This window comes from Magallana gigas, chromosome 2, assembly GCF_963853765.1.
Source record: "Magallana gigas chromosome 2, xbMagGiga1.1, whole genome shotgun sequence".
In the NCBI taxonomy this organism is placed as follows: domain Eukaryota; kingdom Metazoa; phylum Mollusca; class Bivalvia; order Ostreida; family Ostreidae; genus Magallana; species Magallana gigas.
Genome location: NC_088854.1, coordinates 615,923 through 629,698, shown reverse-complemented (window position 1 = coordinate 629,698; position 13,776 = coordinate 615,923). Strand labels below are relative to the sequence as shown.

The window sequence follows — 13,776 nt, the reverse complement described above, 5'->3', positions numbered from 1 at the left end:
AATGCGGTAAATCACAGAAACTTCCATTTAACTTAATGATTTTTATTTATTTTATGATGTCTAAGTGACGCATTTGTTAAGCTCCGATAGAGCAAACCAAAAAATAAATTTAAGATATACTTTCCATTTAAGTTTATATTCTGTAAAAATAATGTGTTAATCCTTTTTAAATCCTCTTTTGAAGCGGCGATAATGATAGCTTACATTTTCTTTGCCATTCTGGAATTGTTTTTATCATTGAAGTTTTGTGAAGGCAAGTTTGTTTTTATTATAAAGCATTTTTTCTAGTTTTAAAGTTTTGATCAATTAACTAGTGTACAGATTAGGAAAGCTGTTGTCAATATTGGTCTCATTACACGACTAGCATAGCCTAATTAATTTGGACAATTTCCGATTGCCTGTGTCAATTATTAGCACAAGGTAAAATGTAACAATAATATTCTATTTGAGATATATTCATTCAACGGCATATAATTTTTATATGACGTCATTCATATGCGAGTATTTAATCGAGTTGGTACTCGGGACAAAACGTTATACTAATTTACATGATAATTTTCAGAAAAAAAAAATAAAATAAATAAAAACCAGAATGTTTTAATTTTTGTTCAAATAAAACTTTTTGTTGTAAAAGATGACCATGCATAAACCAATTGAGATATCTACTACATTAATCAAATGCATGGAAGTTTAAAACATGCCATGAAATTTTGATTTCATAGTATGTCTTATCAAATTCAAAATTATTTTTATACAGCTGTTACAAAAGAAAAGGGTATCATATATGGAGTTGATAGTCCTCCATCTTTGGTAACTCTTACCAAAATAACCCAATCAAGTGATGAAGCGCTAAATTACACAATATTTTCTACTGACTTTGGTGTTCGAAGCATAGCTGTTGACCCGAAATCAGGAGTTGTTTTTCAAGCGTCTGGCAATACCATCTCTTCAATTCACAACTACAGTCTTTCAAATAGTAACAATTATCTTACATCGATCGAGTTTAATGGAAAGTCGAATGATGTAGGAGAAATAGCATTCGATTTCCTTTCGAACAACCTATTTTGGTGTGACTCGCTTTTAAATTGGATTGCTATGAAACCCGCCTACACCCATGTGCCACATATGTATAAGGTCGTGGTGCAGGACAACATACGACGACCCGAGGGGCTTATTCTGGATCCTTTAGATGGGTAGGTACTAGCACTCTTTTTACTTGCGGTTCATATAGTAATGACTTTAATAGCAAGCTAGTTAATACAATTTTAGTATATATTATATTTCGCTATATAAATGTAATGTTAAAAAAATATGTAAACTGCTCAACACAAGTTTATGTGTCATAATTATAAACTCTTTAGCCACTAAATTAATTTTGTTTTAAAATTAATTTGGACGAGGTGTCCTCTAAAATAATAAGTTTTTTTTACAAGATTTATACATAACGTCAAGCAGATTTATGTGTTCTTTTGCACAATCTATTATAACAGTATCAAGAAAGATAGCATGATGAAGTTTGGAAATGAAATAGCGTGTTTCAAATGATTTTAAAATAGATATATTTTGAATATGTTTTTATTATGTAATCGTTTTTCTCTCATCCAGATATATGTTCTTTTCGGATAAAAACCCAAATTGTCGCATCACTAGAGCTTCACTTAACGGTGATAATACAACAGTAATTGTGTACAAAGGCTTGATTTATGTACCTACCTTGTCTATTGACCCTGACAACAAGATGATTTACTTTGCCGACACAGTCCGAGACACCATCGAGGTCTGTGATTACGATGGATCCAACAGAAGAGTAATACGTAGAACGAACCTCGCTACCATCAACGCTATACAATATTACGAGGTACAGGGATACTGAATTTATATTTAAATTTTTTGGTTTTAACTTTTCTTGAAATTAATTTAAGATTCCTAATTGTTTTATACAGAGTGCTATATACACAGTTGGAATTCCCAAAAAACAAGTCCGAGGATTTAACTCGTCATCAGGAAAAATGATGTACAGTATGGATTTCACTCTTGGAACACCTTGGACAGTGACTGTCTATGATTCAGAAAATCTACAAAATTTTTCTAGTAGGTGGACATAGTTTAAAATATTACGCGTTATATTGTAAATGTAAAATTTCATAATGTTTGGCTTTTGTAAAAAAGCGAGTTATATTTCTAGAAGAAACACATTGTATACATTATTGATCAGGAAAACAACAATATTTATTTCAAGAGTTTATCTTGTTATTGTTAATATGATAATTCCTTATCATTGACCAATAGATTGTTGCGTTTTATATCGATTATTTATTTTTTACTTTAATAGATCCATGTTCTTCAAAACAATGTGAACAGATCTGTGTGAACACTCCCGCCGGTCCATCCTGTTTATGTTACGAGGAATTTGATCTGGCACTGGACGGCATCTCCTGCAATAGTAATGTTTTCATATGCATTAAATCAAATAAAGCATTACATTTTTCAATCAAAACCATTTCTGAAATATTAATATTATTTTGTTTTTAAAGTTTATGCCGTTTGACGGAACATAATTGTTTTCTTCTTCTAGCCTTTTCATATTCTTCCCTTATAATAACACTTAAATTGTATATTTGTAGGCAAATCTTTAGTCTACAGTAAAGGTTTTGTTATTAGCAGCAGAAGTGCCTTTGTAATGATAGATATCTTAAATTTGAATTCGAATGACTTGGACGTAACACAAAGACTTGATGACCCATCTGCTTATATTCAATCTTTCATCGTGGATGCCACGAATGAGCGTATATACTACATAGACAGCAAAAACAGAGTCCTGAAACAATTGGATATTAAGACGAAGAAAATTCATACTCTTACAAATATTGGCACTGGAAAGGGTAGCGTTTTTATTTGATGCAACACATTCAAAAACTTTTAAAATAGTTTATATAAGTAGTTTATTAAAGTTGCAAGAGCAAAATTGTTATATGTATTTTAGTTAATTTTATGATTACATCTCTATAGAGCAACCAGATTGTTATCAGGAAATTTTTTATACATTGGAGATTAATATAACAGTTTACCAATATATTCCTTATAGAGTCACATTTTCCTACTGAAGATCTATTTATACGTCTATTCAATCAATTTTTATATAGATTTGGTTTTGGACTGGCATTTGAATCTTCTGGGATGGATCGATGTTGAATCGTTTGAATTGGTCTCATTCAACCTTAGTTCAGGAAATCTTTCCACTATTTATTCAAGTCTTTTCTCTGAAGAATCGTTTACAGTTGACCCAAACACAGGGTATGTGAGCTAGAATATCATATAATTCATTTAAAAAAACCACATGTTTACTATTTCAAAGGAAATTTATTGTAACAAACTAATAAAATAATAGCTAAGTGTAGTCCTGTATAGCGATAAATGATTTTTACTCTCAAGAAAAAAAGCAGAAAAAGTGTAAAATGAAAAACACATGACTTCTGTTTTCTTTTTATAAAGTTACCTTTTCTAATATGAAATAATATTTTGCTATAGATGCATTTTTTTCTGTATGCTTTACTAAAATTTAAAATCTGTAAACGCTCAGTGTAAAATTTCAGGACACTTTTTTGGATTTCTGGAACACCACCATCTTTGATTAAAACCGGAAGCTGGAATAAATCGTCGCCGCGAACTTTAATTACATCAGCTGAATTGGCATTCCCTAAAGCCATTTATTATGACGTAACGGACAACAGGTAAATTAAAATATTTCAATCAACTGACCCATTGAACCTGAAGCATCTTTATTTGATGGGACATAATACAATGCGTACAGCTGTTTTTTAATTATCAGATGATCAAAATATATTAAATTTTGATCTTAGAAAAAAATATATAAAATTTGAAGGGTGTATATATTAACTTAAAATGCATTAAATAATAAATTAAAACCATAACAAAACCTTATAAAAAGTTGAATTTGAAGCATTTTGATGAATACCTGTATATTGTTGTACATTGCTGTTTTAATGGCATGTTGAATTATCTTTATTGTCAACAGGTTATATTGGTTGGATGGATCATTGATTAAAAGTTGTTTAAATAATGGGTCTGATATCGTGACACACAGTCTTGCTACAGATGCCCAGAAATTAATATCCTTTAAGGTAGGTTTACATTTATCATTTAATATGTACGCGGTTTTATTTTTCTATGCATGTCGATACACTTGCTTAAACACGACCTGCAATACATACTATGTATTTTCGTTGCATTAGGAATACTTTGTTTGGATGACTGCAAAGGAACTTTACTATGGATTGAAGAGTACGAACACATTCTATAAATCGTTAGACATGTCGGAGGTTCTACAAAATATGTCCAATTTAGTGGTGTATGATCCCTATTTACAAAACTCCAGAGCAGGTATTCTTTATAAAAAATTTCTTTGTGAAGGCACGTTAAAACGAACAGAATTGCAATAGAATATAATGTGGAATCACAATTGTTCGTGGGGGACCATGTTCGTGATTTTCATGAGTAATCCTTGTCCATGAATTTACATCCCCAGAACGTATATGCAATCATTTGTTTGATATTCAATAAGATTATCCTGATAAAACTACCAACGAAATTACGTCTCTAGGATTAAGACAATTTTTGCTCCCCACAAACATTGACCCCCACGAATAAAAATTGAATCCACACTATTGTTGTTTGCTATATTAAATCAAAGTACTGAAGAACTGACGGGAGCTGATTTTGTCGATGTTTATTTATTTTAAAATCAATGATATGTTATTTTGCATGACAAGTACATGTATACGTAGTTTCTAATTTGAATTATGCATATTTTTATAATATGAATTTTTGAACTTTTTCGACTAGAATGTCGAGAAACCTCCATATGAATCATGTTAAATAATATTTAAAGAAAAAATTAATTCAATCAAACTATGTATCAGTGGTAGAAATATTTCTCGAAAAATGTATGGATCCAAGCAACATTGAACTCTAGTCTCGTTCAACCAAACGCTCGGCTAACACCGTAAATCTCCGACAAGGGTTTACGGAGACAGCCGAGCGTCGAGTTGAACGAGACTATATTGAACTCTGGCGTAGGAATACATACGACTACAAAAATATTTAAATTGTTCGTATCATTTAAAATCTGCCTATTTTTAAGGTATTTGTAAATAAGTTTCCTTGAAAAACAATGCTTTAGCATACATTACATCGAATTCATCAATTAATTTCAAGAACTAAGTCTTGTCAGGAGCAATGATTTGTGCTGAGGTCCAAACACTGTTTCACTTTCGGTTTGTCCGAGTGACTGCATAGGAGAGTTGATTAAAAATCAACTCTCAAAAAAAGATACTTGTTTCAATTTTATTATCTTTACTAAAAAATCATTTGTCATGCCTAGTTTATAACACTGACAATGATATAATTTTATGAAGTATGGATAGAAAGGAACGAAATCATTTGTGGCAATTTTATTATCTATCAGATCAATATTTACACGTTTCTCTTTTTAAAAGGAAAAATGTAGTACATCATGTTTCTTCTTTTCTTCGCAAAACTGTAGAATCCTGCCACGTCTTGAATGGTCAGTGTGGAGATATATGTATACCCCAGCAAGATACACACACGTGCACCTGCGACTTAGGCCTTCAACTACAAAACGACTCGACATCGTGTGATAGTAGTATGTTTTATATTTACTTTGAAAAGAATAAGGAAAAATACATCATAAACAGTTGGATCGAGGTATCTTCTGCACGTATACATAAACGTTGTAAATGATTTTTTACAGCCAAAAATGCCAAACAAAGTTATTTCTACGTATGTCAGATGGATATCACTTTGACATTTTGATTGATCATGATACATGTATACATTGACCATACATTAACTCTTTTCAGCTATCGTTCGCCAAATGTCACCTATTAATAACTTAAATCAATGCTTCAATGTAAATTAAAAGTATTAGCTCTATACGTCATTTACGGCTTCTTTGTACAAAACAAAATTCATTATAAAAATAGATTTTGGAAGATCAGAGAATTTGTAAAAATATTTTTATATAAACATTCAGTTTACAAATTCTATCATTCGGCTAACAATGTTTCTTTATTTGATTTTAGCTGTCTTTGACTCCAATTTCATGCTTTTGACCGACTTATCTCACGATAGAATGATCCAAGTCGACATAGATACCGGTACATTGGTCAAACTGCCATTTGCTGCGATAGGAGCAACAGGAATCGCCTATGAAAAACTGTTTGATACAATTTTCTTCACTTCGACTGTGAACACGTTTACTTCTAAAGTGATGTCCGTTTCTCTTCACGGAAAAAAAGGCATTGTAACATATGCAACAGGTAAACAAGTATATATGAATAACTTTTTCCAAGGCACACTCAATCATAAAAATATGGAAAGAATATGGTCACAATCTATTCGACAAAGTACAGATCATTTGGATGATATATGTTTGAAAAACATTTTGAAGTAAACCGTTAGAAGTTAATTGTTATTCACATTTCTGAAATTAATCTGAAATGAAGTGGAAAGATTTGATTTCATATCTTGGATTGAAATTTCTTTTTTTTAAACAGATAATTAAAACAAAAAAACAACAAATAAACAATCTATAGCAAACGTATGTAAAGGAATAAAATGCGCTAATTGTGTTAGTCGCAGAGAATAGTTAAAGTTTCATGTTACAAATTACGTACTTAATCTGAATATAATATTCTTGAAAAGTACTTTTTGAAAATTTTCTATCAATTGTATTTGAATCAAAATACTTTCAATTTAGGGTTTCACAGTTCAGAGAGCATTGCAATTGATTACTCGACGAGTAACCTTTATTATGCTGTTAAAATCTCCTCAACATCCTCCGGTCAGGACATGATCAGAGTTGTCCAACATGCAACATTTCTTGAAAAAACATTGCTAACCAATCTGAAACATCCAAGAGATATTGCGCTGTATCCTTCAAAAGGGTGTGTATTAAAGTTTCATACTGGCATATTTGATTCTTAAGATCTTAGTTTTAATAATTAACACTATTAAAAAAATATGTTTTACACATATTATCTAAAAACTTGAATTTATTACTTTGTAATTTTCCCTTTGAAGGATTTTCAATAAGTTTATGGTGTAACAAAAAATAAATGAATACAAAAAAGATAATTGTAGGAAAAATATCATAATGAAAATGGTCATCTTAGTATTGGAAAGTTGTTGAAAATGTTTCTGTTTATTTCTTAGATTGATGTTTTGGGTTGAAGTTGAAAATCCAAAAATTGGAAAAGCAGCCATGGATGGAACTTCTAAGGAGTCTATCGTAACAAGTGATATTACATGGCCAAATGGCATTGCAATAGATTATACAAGTAAGTTATATAGTTTGTATTGCTTTTATGAATTATCGTTTGGTCGCAAGATTAAAGTTTTTGAAAAATATATAATCTAGTTTTATAATTTAAACGCTTCTGCAAAGTTCTTTTATAAAAACCTGCAATATTATTTATCGAGAAAAGGAGTGCTATTAAATCTTAAAATGATTGTAATCTTAGATGTGAGCGGTTTCAAACATGATACTGTCACAGTGTTATTCCCCACAATTATCTTTTTGTGCAGGCGAAAGACTTTACTGGACAGAAGGTTATTTTGATTGGATAGAATCTTCAGACATAAATGGTGAAGATAGAAAAAAAGTGCTGTCGGATCCTGGCGCTCACCTAAGAAGCATTTTTGTGGACAGTCAGTTTATATACTACACTGGATACAATAGGCAGTAAGTATAAAATTTTATATCATATCTTATGCCTTCTTTGACTCATTTTTATTCTGAAAGAAAAAAAAACCCCTAGATAATTAATAGCTTAAATAAGCTTTTCATTATGCGTTTATTGTTTGTAAACCAAGTGCAATGCTGCGTAAAATCTATTGATATTATATGAATATTGTATATCAGAGTTATGACAAGACAGCGTGTAAATCTGCTTGAAACTTATACGTAAACAATTTTGTTAGGTAGACTTATGTATTATCAATGCGAGACATATTATTCTAAAATAAATTCTACAACAGGAGAGTCGTAAGAATTAATAAAACGTCAGAAGCAGAGGCAAGAGTGATGAAGAACTACCCAGAGCTGGGGGTTATTGGCAGTGTTAAAGTTTATACAGACAACGATATCGTAGACGGTAACTCTAACGGACATGGTCACGATTGGAAATTAAAAATGTTCTGAAGAATATATCCTTTAGCATATACTCTTGATGGCTCGAAACCCTTGATCCCTGGAAGTCAAACTATAGTCCCATTTTTTATAATATATTATTTTTTACTCTCGAAACCCCGTTACGTAATTAACACCTGTTTTTTTTAAATTTGAATTGCCAAGGTGTTAGATGCATGATTCTTGTACCGAGTTGTTTATTCAGGCGACAATAGTCACAACAATTTCACAAGTTAGCGATTAGTCGTTGAAAATACAATTGACATTACATTTATTCGCATATGGAAATAATAATATATCAATAGTGCCTGTTTGGGCGGGTAACTGTTGAAATTGACACACCGAGAAAACCATTTTCAACTGACGCTAAGCGGAGGTTGACAATGCTTTTCGAGGGGTGTCATTTTCTATAGTTACCCTCACAAACAGGCACCATTTATTTTATTATACTGAATGTTTTAGTTTCAAATAAAATTTTACTGCTTTTATAAAGAAATGAATTGAATTCTACGGCGAACCGTACGCGCATAATTTACGCGCATGTAACAATTCGTTGTGTTACTCGTTACCAAGTATGTTGCTGAAGCTCAGGGTAGTAGAGCGGATTACCAACTGCGTCTAAACCAATCAGATTTAGTATTTAACATAAAAGTATGATGATGTATGATTGAGTTTAGGGTCGTATTTTACATGGTCCTTTTTTCATTTTTATGATAGCGATGCTTTATTGCGAATTTGCCAGTGGTCAACAAACATTTATTTTAATGTTAGCCAGCCATCGGGTTTTAAGTATATATAAAATATAAATTTGAAGGTTAACTCTAATCGTGAACAAATTTACAGTTCAAATCGTGACCAAGTGAAATATATCATAATTTGTAACTTGCGTAATTTGAGATACGGTCAGAGATGACTAAAGTACATCATTTTAATTCTTTTGTCCTAGTGAACCCACTCTGTGCTCAAAACAATGGACTTTGCAGTACCTTCTGTTTTCCTACTCCTTCTGGACGAACATGTGGTTGTCAAGACAATGTAAAGCTTTTATCAGACCAGAGAACTTGTGAAGGAGGTAAGTGGCAATCTCATTTTTACCGACAATAAATATGATAAAAACTTGTGAGTAGATATCAACTAAAATATTAACATGTTTTTGTGTACTTGCTAGTCCCTGTGTGCCCTACTTCTCTGCCTAGTTTACAGCTCTTGAACTGTGTTCCATATCCAGGAGAGTCATGCGAGTTCAAATGCATGGAAGGATTTAAACGAATTTTAGAAGTTAATGTTACTTGTGATTCACTGGGACTATGGAATCCAGAAACGGAAACACTATGTTCAGGTGAGGGTAATGTGTTTTCTTACCTATTAATTAGCTCCATACATTTGAATATTGTTGTATTAAGAACAAGAGACAGAATGAAGAATATATCTGAAAAGAGAGAATCAAGATAAAGAATGTCAAGAGAAAGCAAAGAAAGAAATTGAATGACAGATATATGATGAGGTCATTGAATTATTTGTAGAAATTCTCTGCTCATCTTCATTGCCTAACGCCGCACTGACATCAGGCTGTTCACGTAGGATTGGTGAATCATGTGGAATAACATGCAAGGAATACTATTCACCATTACTCAGCGATGACATAATTTGCTCTGAAAATGGAGAGTGGCAGGCAAAAAATATTTCAAACTCCACGGAATTTTGCGAACGTAAGCTGTAAAATTAATATTAAAAAATTTAACACACTAAATAGTGAGAGAGATAAACTTTGCGATGTCAACTTTGAATAATAGAATTATCACAATACGAAAAATGTATGTTTTAGTTAAAACAACAGTTTTGTTAAAAGCTTTGTTGTCTAAGCTTTGCTTTGTGTTTCATTAAGTTAAACATGAATAAAATATAGAGTTAATTGTAGCCAAGGAGTTTACTAACGAATCTGATGGAGACCAGTTGACCATAGGATTGAGTACAGGTGTTGGCGGTTTGGTACTCATCATCATCATCATCATCGTCATTGTCATTTGTCTGAAAAGGATGAAGACCAGAAAAAGGTTAGTGTTGTCTAAATCTATACAATAATCGTTACATGGTGATTTAATTATTGCACATAACATTTTGCACAGGTGCAATAAATACACTGAGCAGATGCAGGGTGCATGTGATACAACGATCTTTCTTCTTTCAAATTATTAATATGTTCCTACTAGAACGTTTTTGTAAAATAATTCTTGAAATTGAATAATAAACAGTTTACAGTTTTTTTGTTATTTAAATAGGATGCAGAGAGAAGCGGAGGATACAATTAAAGCATATGGAAAAAACCAATACATTACCCACCAAGAAAATGCACCCGAAGAAGATACATATGCCACACTAGATGAAATGAACTTCAAAGATTTGGGTTATATGGAGTTCGATAAACATTATGATCCTGATGTGTATGGTGGATTTGTGTTGGACGCAGCAGATGAATATCTCAAGCCTTCCGTCGAGAGAAAAGTAGTGGATAATGACATTGATGAAGTGTCCGAAATCTAACTATTCTGCATGTCTAATAATTGATTATTAAAAACAATTTGTCAACAAAATATTAATCAATATAGTTCTTGTTTTGTCTATATCTTCTCAAAAACTATTTTTTTTAATCTTGGGGTTTTTATATAGTACTTACGTAGTAAGAAAATTTTAAAAAAGTCTTCTCAGAAAACATTTGGCAAGAAAAGTTGAAACTTGTATGAAAGCAATCTCAGGTACGGTGAATTTATGTTTGTTTCAATCATGATCCCGGAAGTAGAGTTAAGCAACAATGGGGATGAGTGGGTCAAATTTTAATGTTGGAAAATATAGAGAAAACATATTTAACTTTTCTTTACAAACCCATTTAATTTGTTTGTAAGCAGCTTTATGCAGTAGTGGATTTAATGTATTCAAATTACGATTGGATTTTTACATAGGAAATTATAGAGAACAAATCTTGTAAACTGGGGTTAAGAACAATTTGCCTAAGCAGCTATATCTTTATTGAAAGCAACCTCAAATATGGTTGATTTAAGTTTGTCAAAATCATGGTCTACGTGACTCATTGAACTGAAGACCAAAATCTGACCAATTGAACCGACTCTAACTAGAAAATTCCCGACCAATTGACACTCTACGAATTGGACATTTAAATGTGTGTGGATGGACTAGTGGTAATCATGCAGAATCTTGTTATGCAATTTCATGGATGTTATAATTTTTTAAAGAAATCGTGAAACTTGATAGTAAAAGATGTTTAACATTTATTACATACCATTGGTTCTCGTGGGAAAAATATCAGCAAAAACACTTTTCTGAAAGCCGTGTTATAATGTTTGTTACACGGATTGTCGAATTTCTGAACTTGTCCATGAACTGAAAGGGTTTCAAGTTTAAAACAAAATTCAGAGAGGTATTGTCTAGTACTTTGTAGAAAATGAATAAATTGTAAAAAGCACGATTTGAAATAATAAAGCTCATTTGTTGCAGGTATCTGTTAGACAATGGTTTGGTTAACTGTTGACCAACTGTTTAATGTTATAATATTCCAAAGAAAAACAGTTTTTAAAATTAAAAATTTCAGAAACTCAAACAGACTATTTGTCTGTTAAGAAAAGTTTTTGATTTGATACTGTACCACCTGATCACCGTCCATAACTCAATATTTGGCATAACTCAAACGGAAAACCACTAGTAAACGTCGACATTAAAATAGTTCCATATTTCAAACCTTAGATGTCGTTTCAAAAATCTTTATTTCCGTGACAAACCACACCCATATCAGTTAATCAAAATGATTCTTCAAGTTGTACGTAACTCAAGAAAACACATAAATTGTCCTTTAATGAAACAGGACCCACTTATATTGTAATTGAAAGATCCATCGATAGAGCCTTCATCACGTCTTTGCAATCTGATATCCCCATTTTAAGTGATGTTGTTACCTAATCACATAACAAATCAAATGACAGAACTTGTTCATAACGTAAAATTAGAATAACGTACACGGAAAACATTTTTCTTCATTTTAACATGTATTTCCAACACTCGACTGCGTTTCTTGCTAAATGCACTCGTACATGTTTTTGCTGTATTCTAATCAGAGGAAAGGATTTTCATTTTGATATTCAACAATCACTCTGTAGGGCCCAATTGATGTAAATTCTTATTTTTTGTCATGGCTCTTTGATAGTCATACCCTCAGCACTACCCTACTGATTGTCTCTTTAGTTAACAATTTTGAAACTTTATCATTTTTTTTTTTTACCTCAGACATAGGATAGAAAATCGCTGATACAAAATCAAGGTTATTTGTCGTCAAATGTAGTTTCTAGCTATAGATAAACTGGATATTTACAATTCTAATGCTAGCATATTAACACACATTACGATTGGTGTTTGATAAATGATGCAACAATGAATTTGGAAATCGTTAAATTGTAATAAAATCTGAAATATCATTTCAGCATCGACCACAAAGAGGAAGGTTCAGTTTAATTCAATGTTTGTCCTGAAAAGGTTGCTTAAATCTCATAAAAATGCACATATACCATTTTGAATACGTGTGTATATAGAGTATCCGGTTATATACTTTTATCTTGTTTCAAAAAATAATTATGACTTCAACATTTTGGTTTATTTCTAAGATTTAATAAAAATAATGATTTAAAAAAACACATTTTGTTATAAATCTTTTTAAAGAAGGAAAAGGTGTCTGCAACTGTCGCCCACAACAAAATTAATATATTTTATTTGATATCACATGAAAACGTTTAAATGTGCGTTGCAGATCCATGCCACCATACTTTACAAAAAGCTTACCGATAATATGACCTTGACACAATTTTAGATGAACTTTTTACATTAATTTTTTAATGGTTTTTTCTCGATTGGTTAAGTTGATTATTTCAAATGTTCGACCAAATGATAAAGCAATTAGCTGACTAACAAACGGAATATGAAAGAAAACTCATTTTGTTGTGTAAGCAATGCTTTTATATTACAGAAATATTATCTTGAGAAAAGTTCCATCCAAATCTTTTTTTATTAAAAAAAAAATTATAAACACGATGAATAATATATTATATGTAGTAATTCCGTTATTTAACATTATCTGTAAACCGACTCGAGTTTTGTATAAATAACTTAGAATTTCATGTTCCTTATTCCGCTTAAAACTTGATAAATTACATTCAAATCTTGAAGACAAATGTTGTAGACGTTGCTGTGAGAAAATATAATTTAATAATTTTGCGATCAAATCCTACCACAGTCCCTTTAATTAATTCTTACTGGTACGCTGCTTCAAAGGTATTGTTTAATGTAAATATTTTGCTATTTTTATTATCAATTCCTTGTCATGTAGTTGGAGTAATTTGTAAATCAATCAAAATGATAGATATTTTCTCTAATGGTTGAACATTAATGGTATATGCATTCATCAAACAAGCGATAAATTTAGTAATCCCTCTAACGAGCCATACCAATCTATAAAGCCATCCAACCAGTTAGGTGGGTCAGTGATA

General features: G+C 31.3%; 1 protein-coding gene across 1 annotated transcript; it reads left to right on the top strand.

Moving 5' to 3' along the window:
- The first annotated feature begins 729 nt into the window (after positions 1-729).
- Positions 730-11,767, top strand: LOC105345557 (low-density lipoprotein receptor-related protein 4-like). Its single transcript, XM_066074393.1, has 20 exons — positions 730-1,193; positions 1,606-1,858; positions 1,944-2,091; positions 2,333-2,443; positions 2,625-2,882; positions 3,144-3,294; positions 3,594-3,731; positions 4,037-4,142; positions 4,254-4,401; positions 5,564-5,683; positions 6,123-6,359; positions 6,800-6,986; positions 7,255-7,379; positions 7,627-7,783; positions 8,080-8,195; positions 9,177-9,302; positions 9,399-9,569; positions 9,754-9,939; positions 10,149-10,284; positions 10,510-11,767. The coding sequence occupies exons 1-20, from the start codon at positions 1,096-1,098 to the stop codon at positions 10,769-10,771; spliced, it is 3,234 nt and encodes a 1,077-aa protein (XP_065930465.1). The 5' UTR covers positions 730-1,095; the 3' UTR covers positions 10,772-11,767.
- The last annotated feature ends 2,009 nt before the right edge of the window (positions 11,768-13,776 follow it).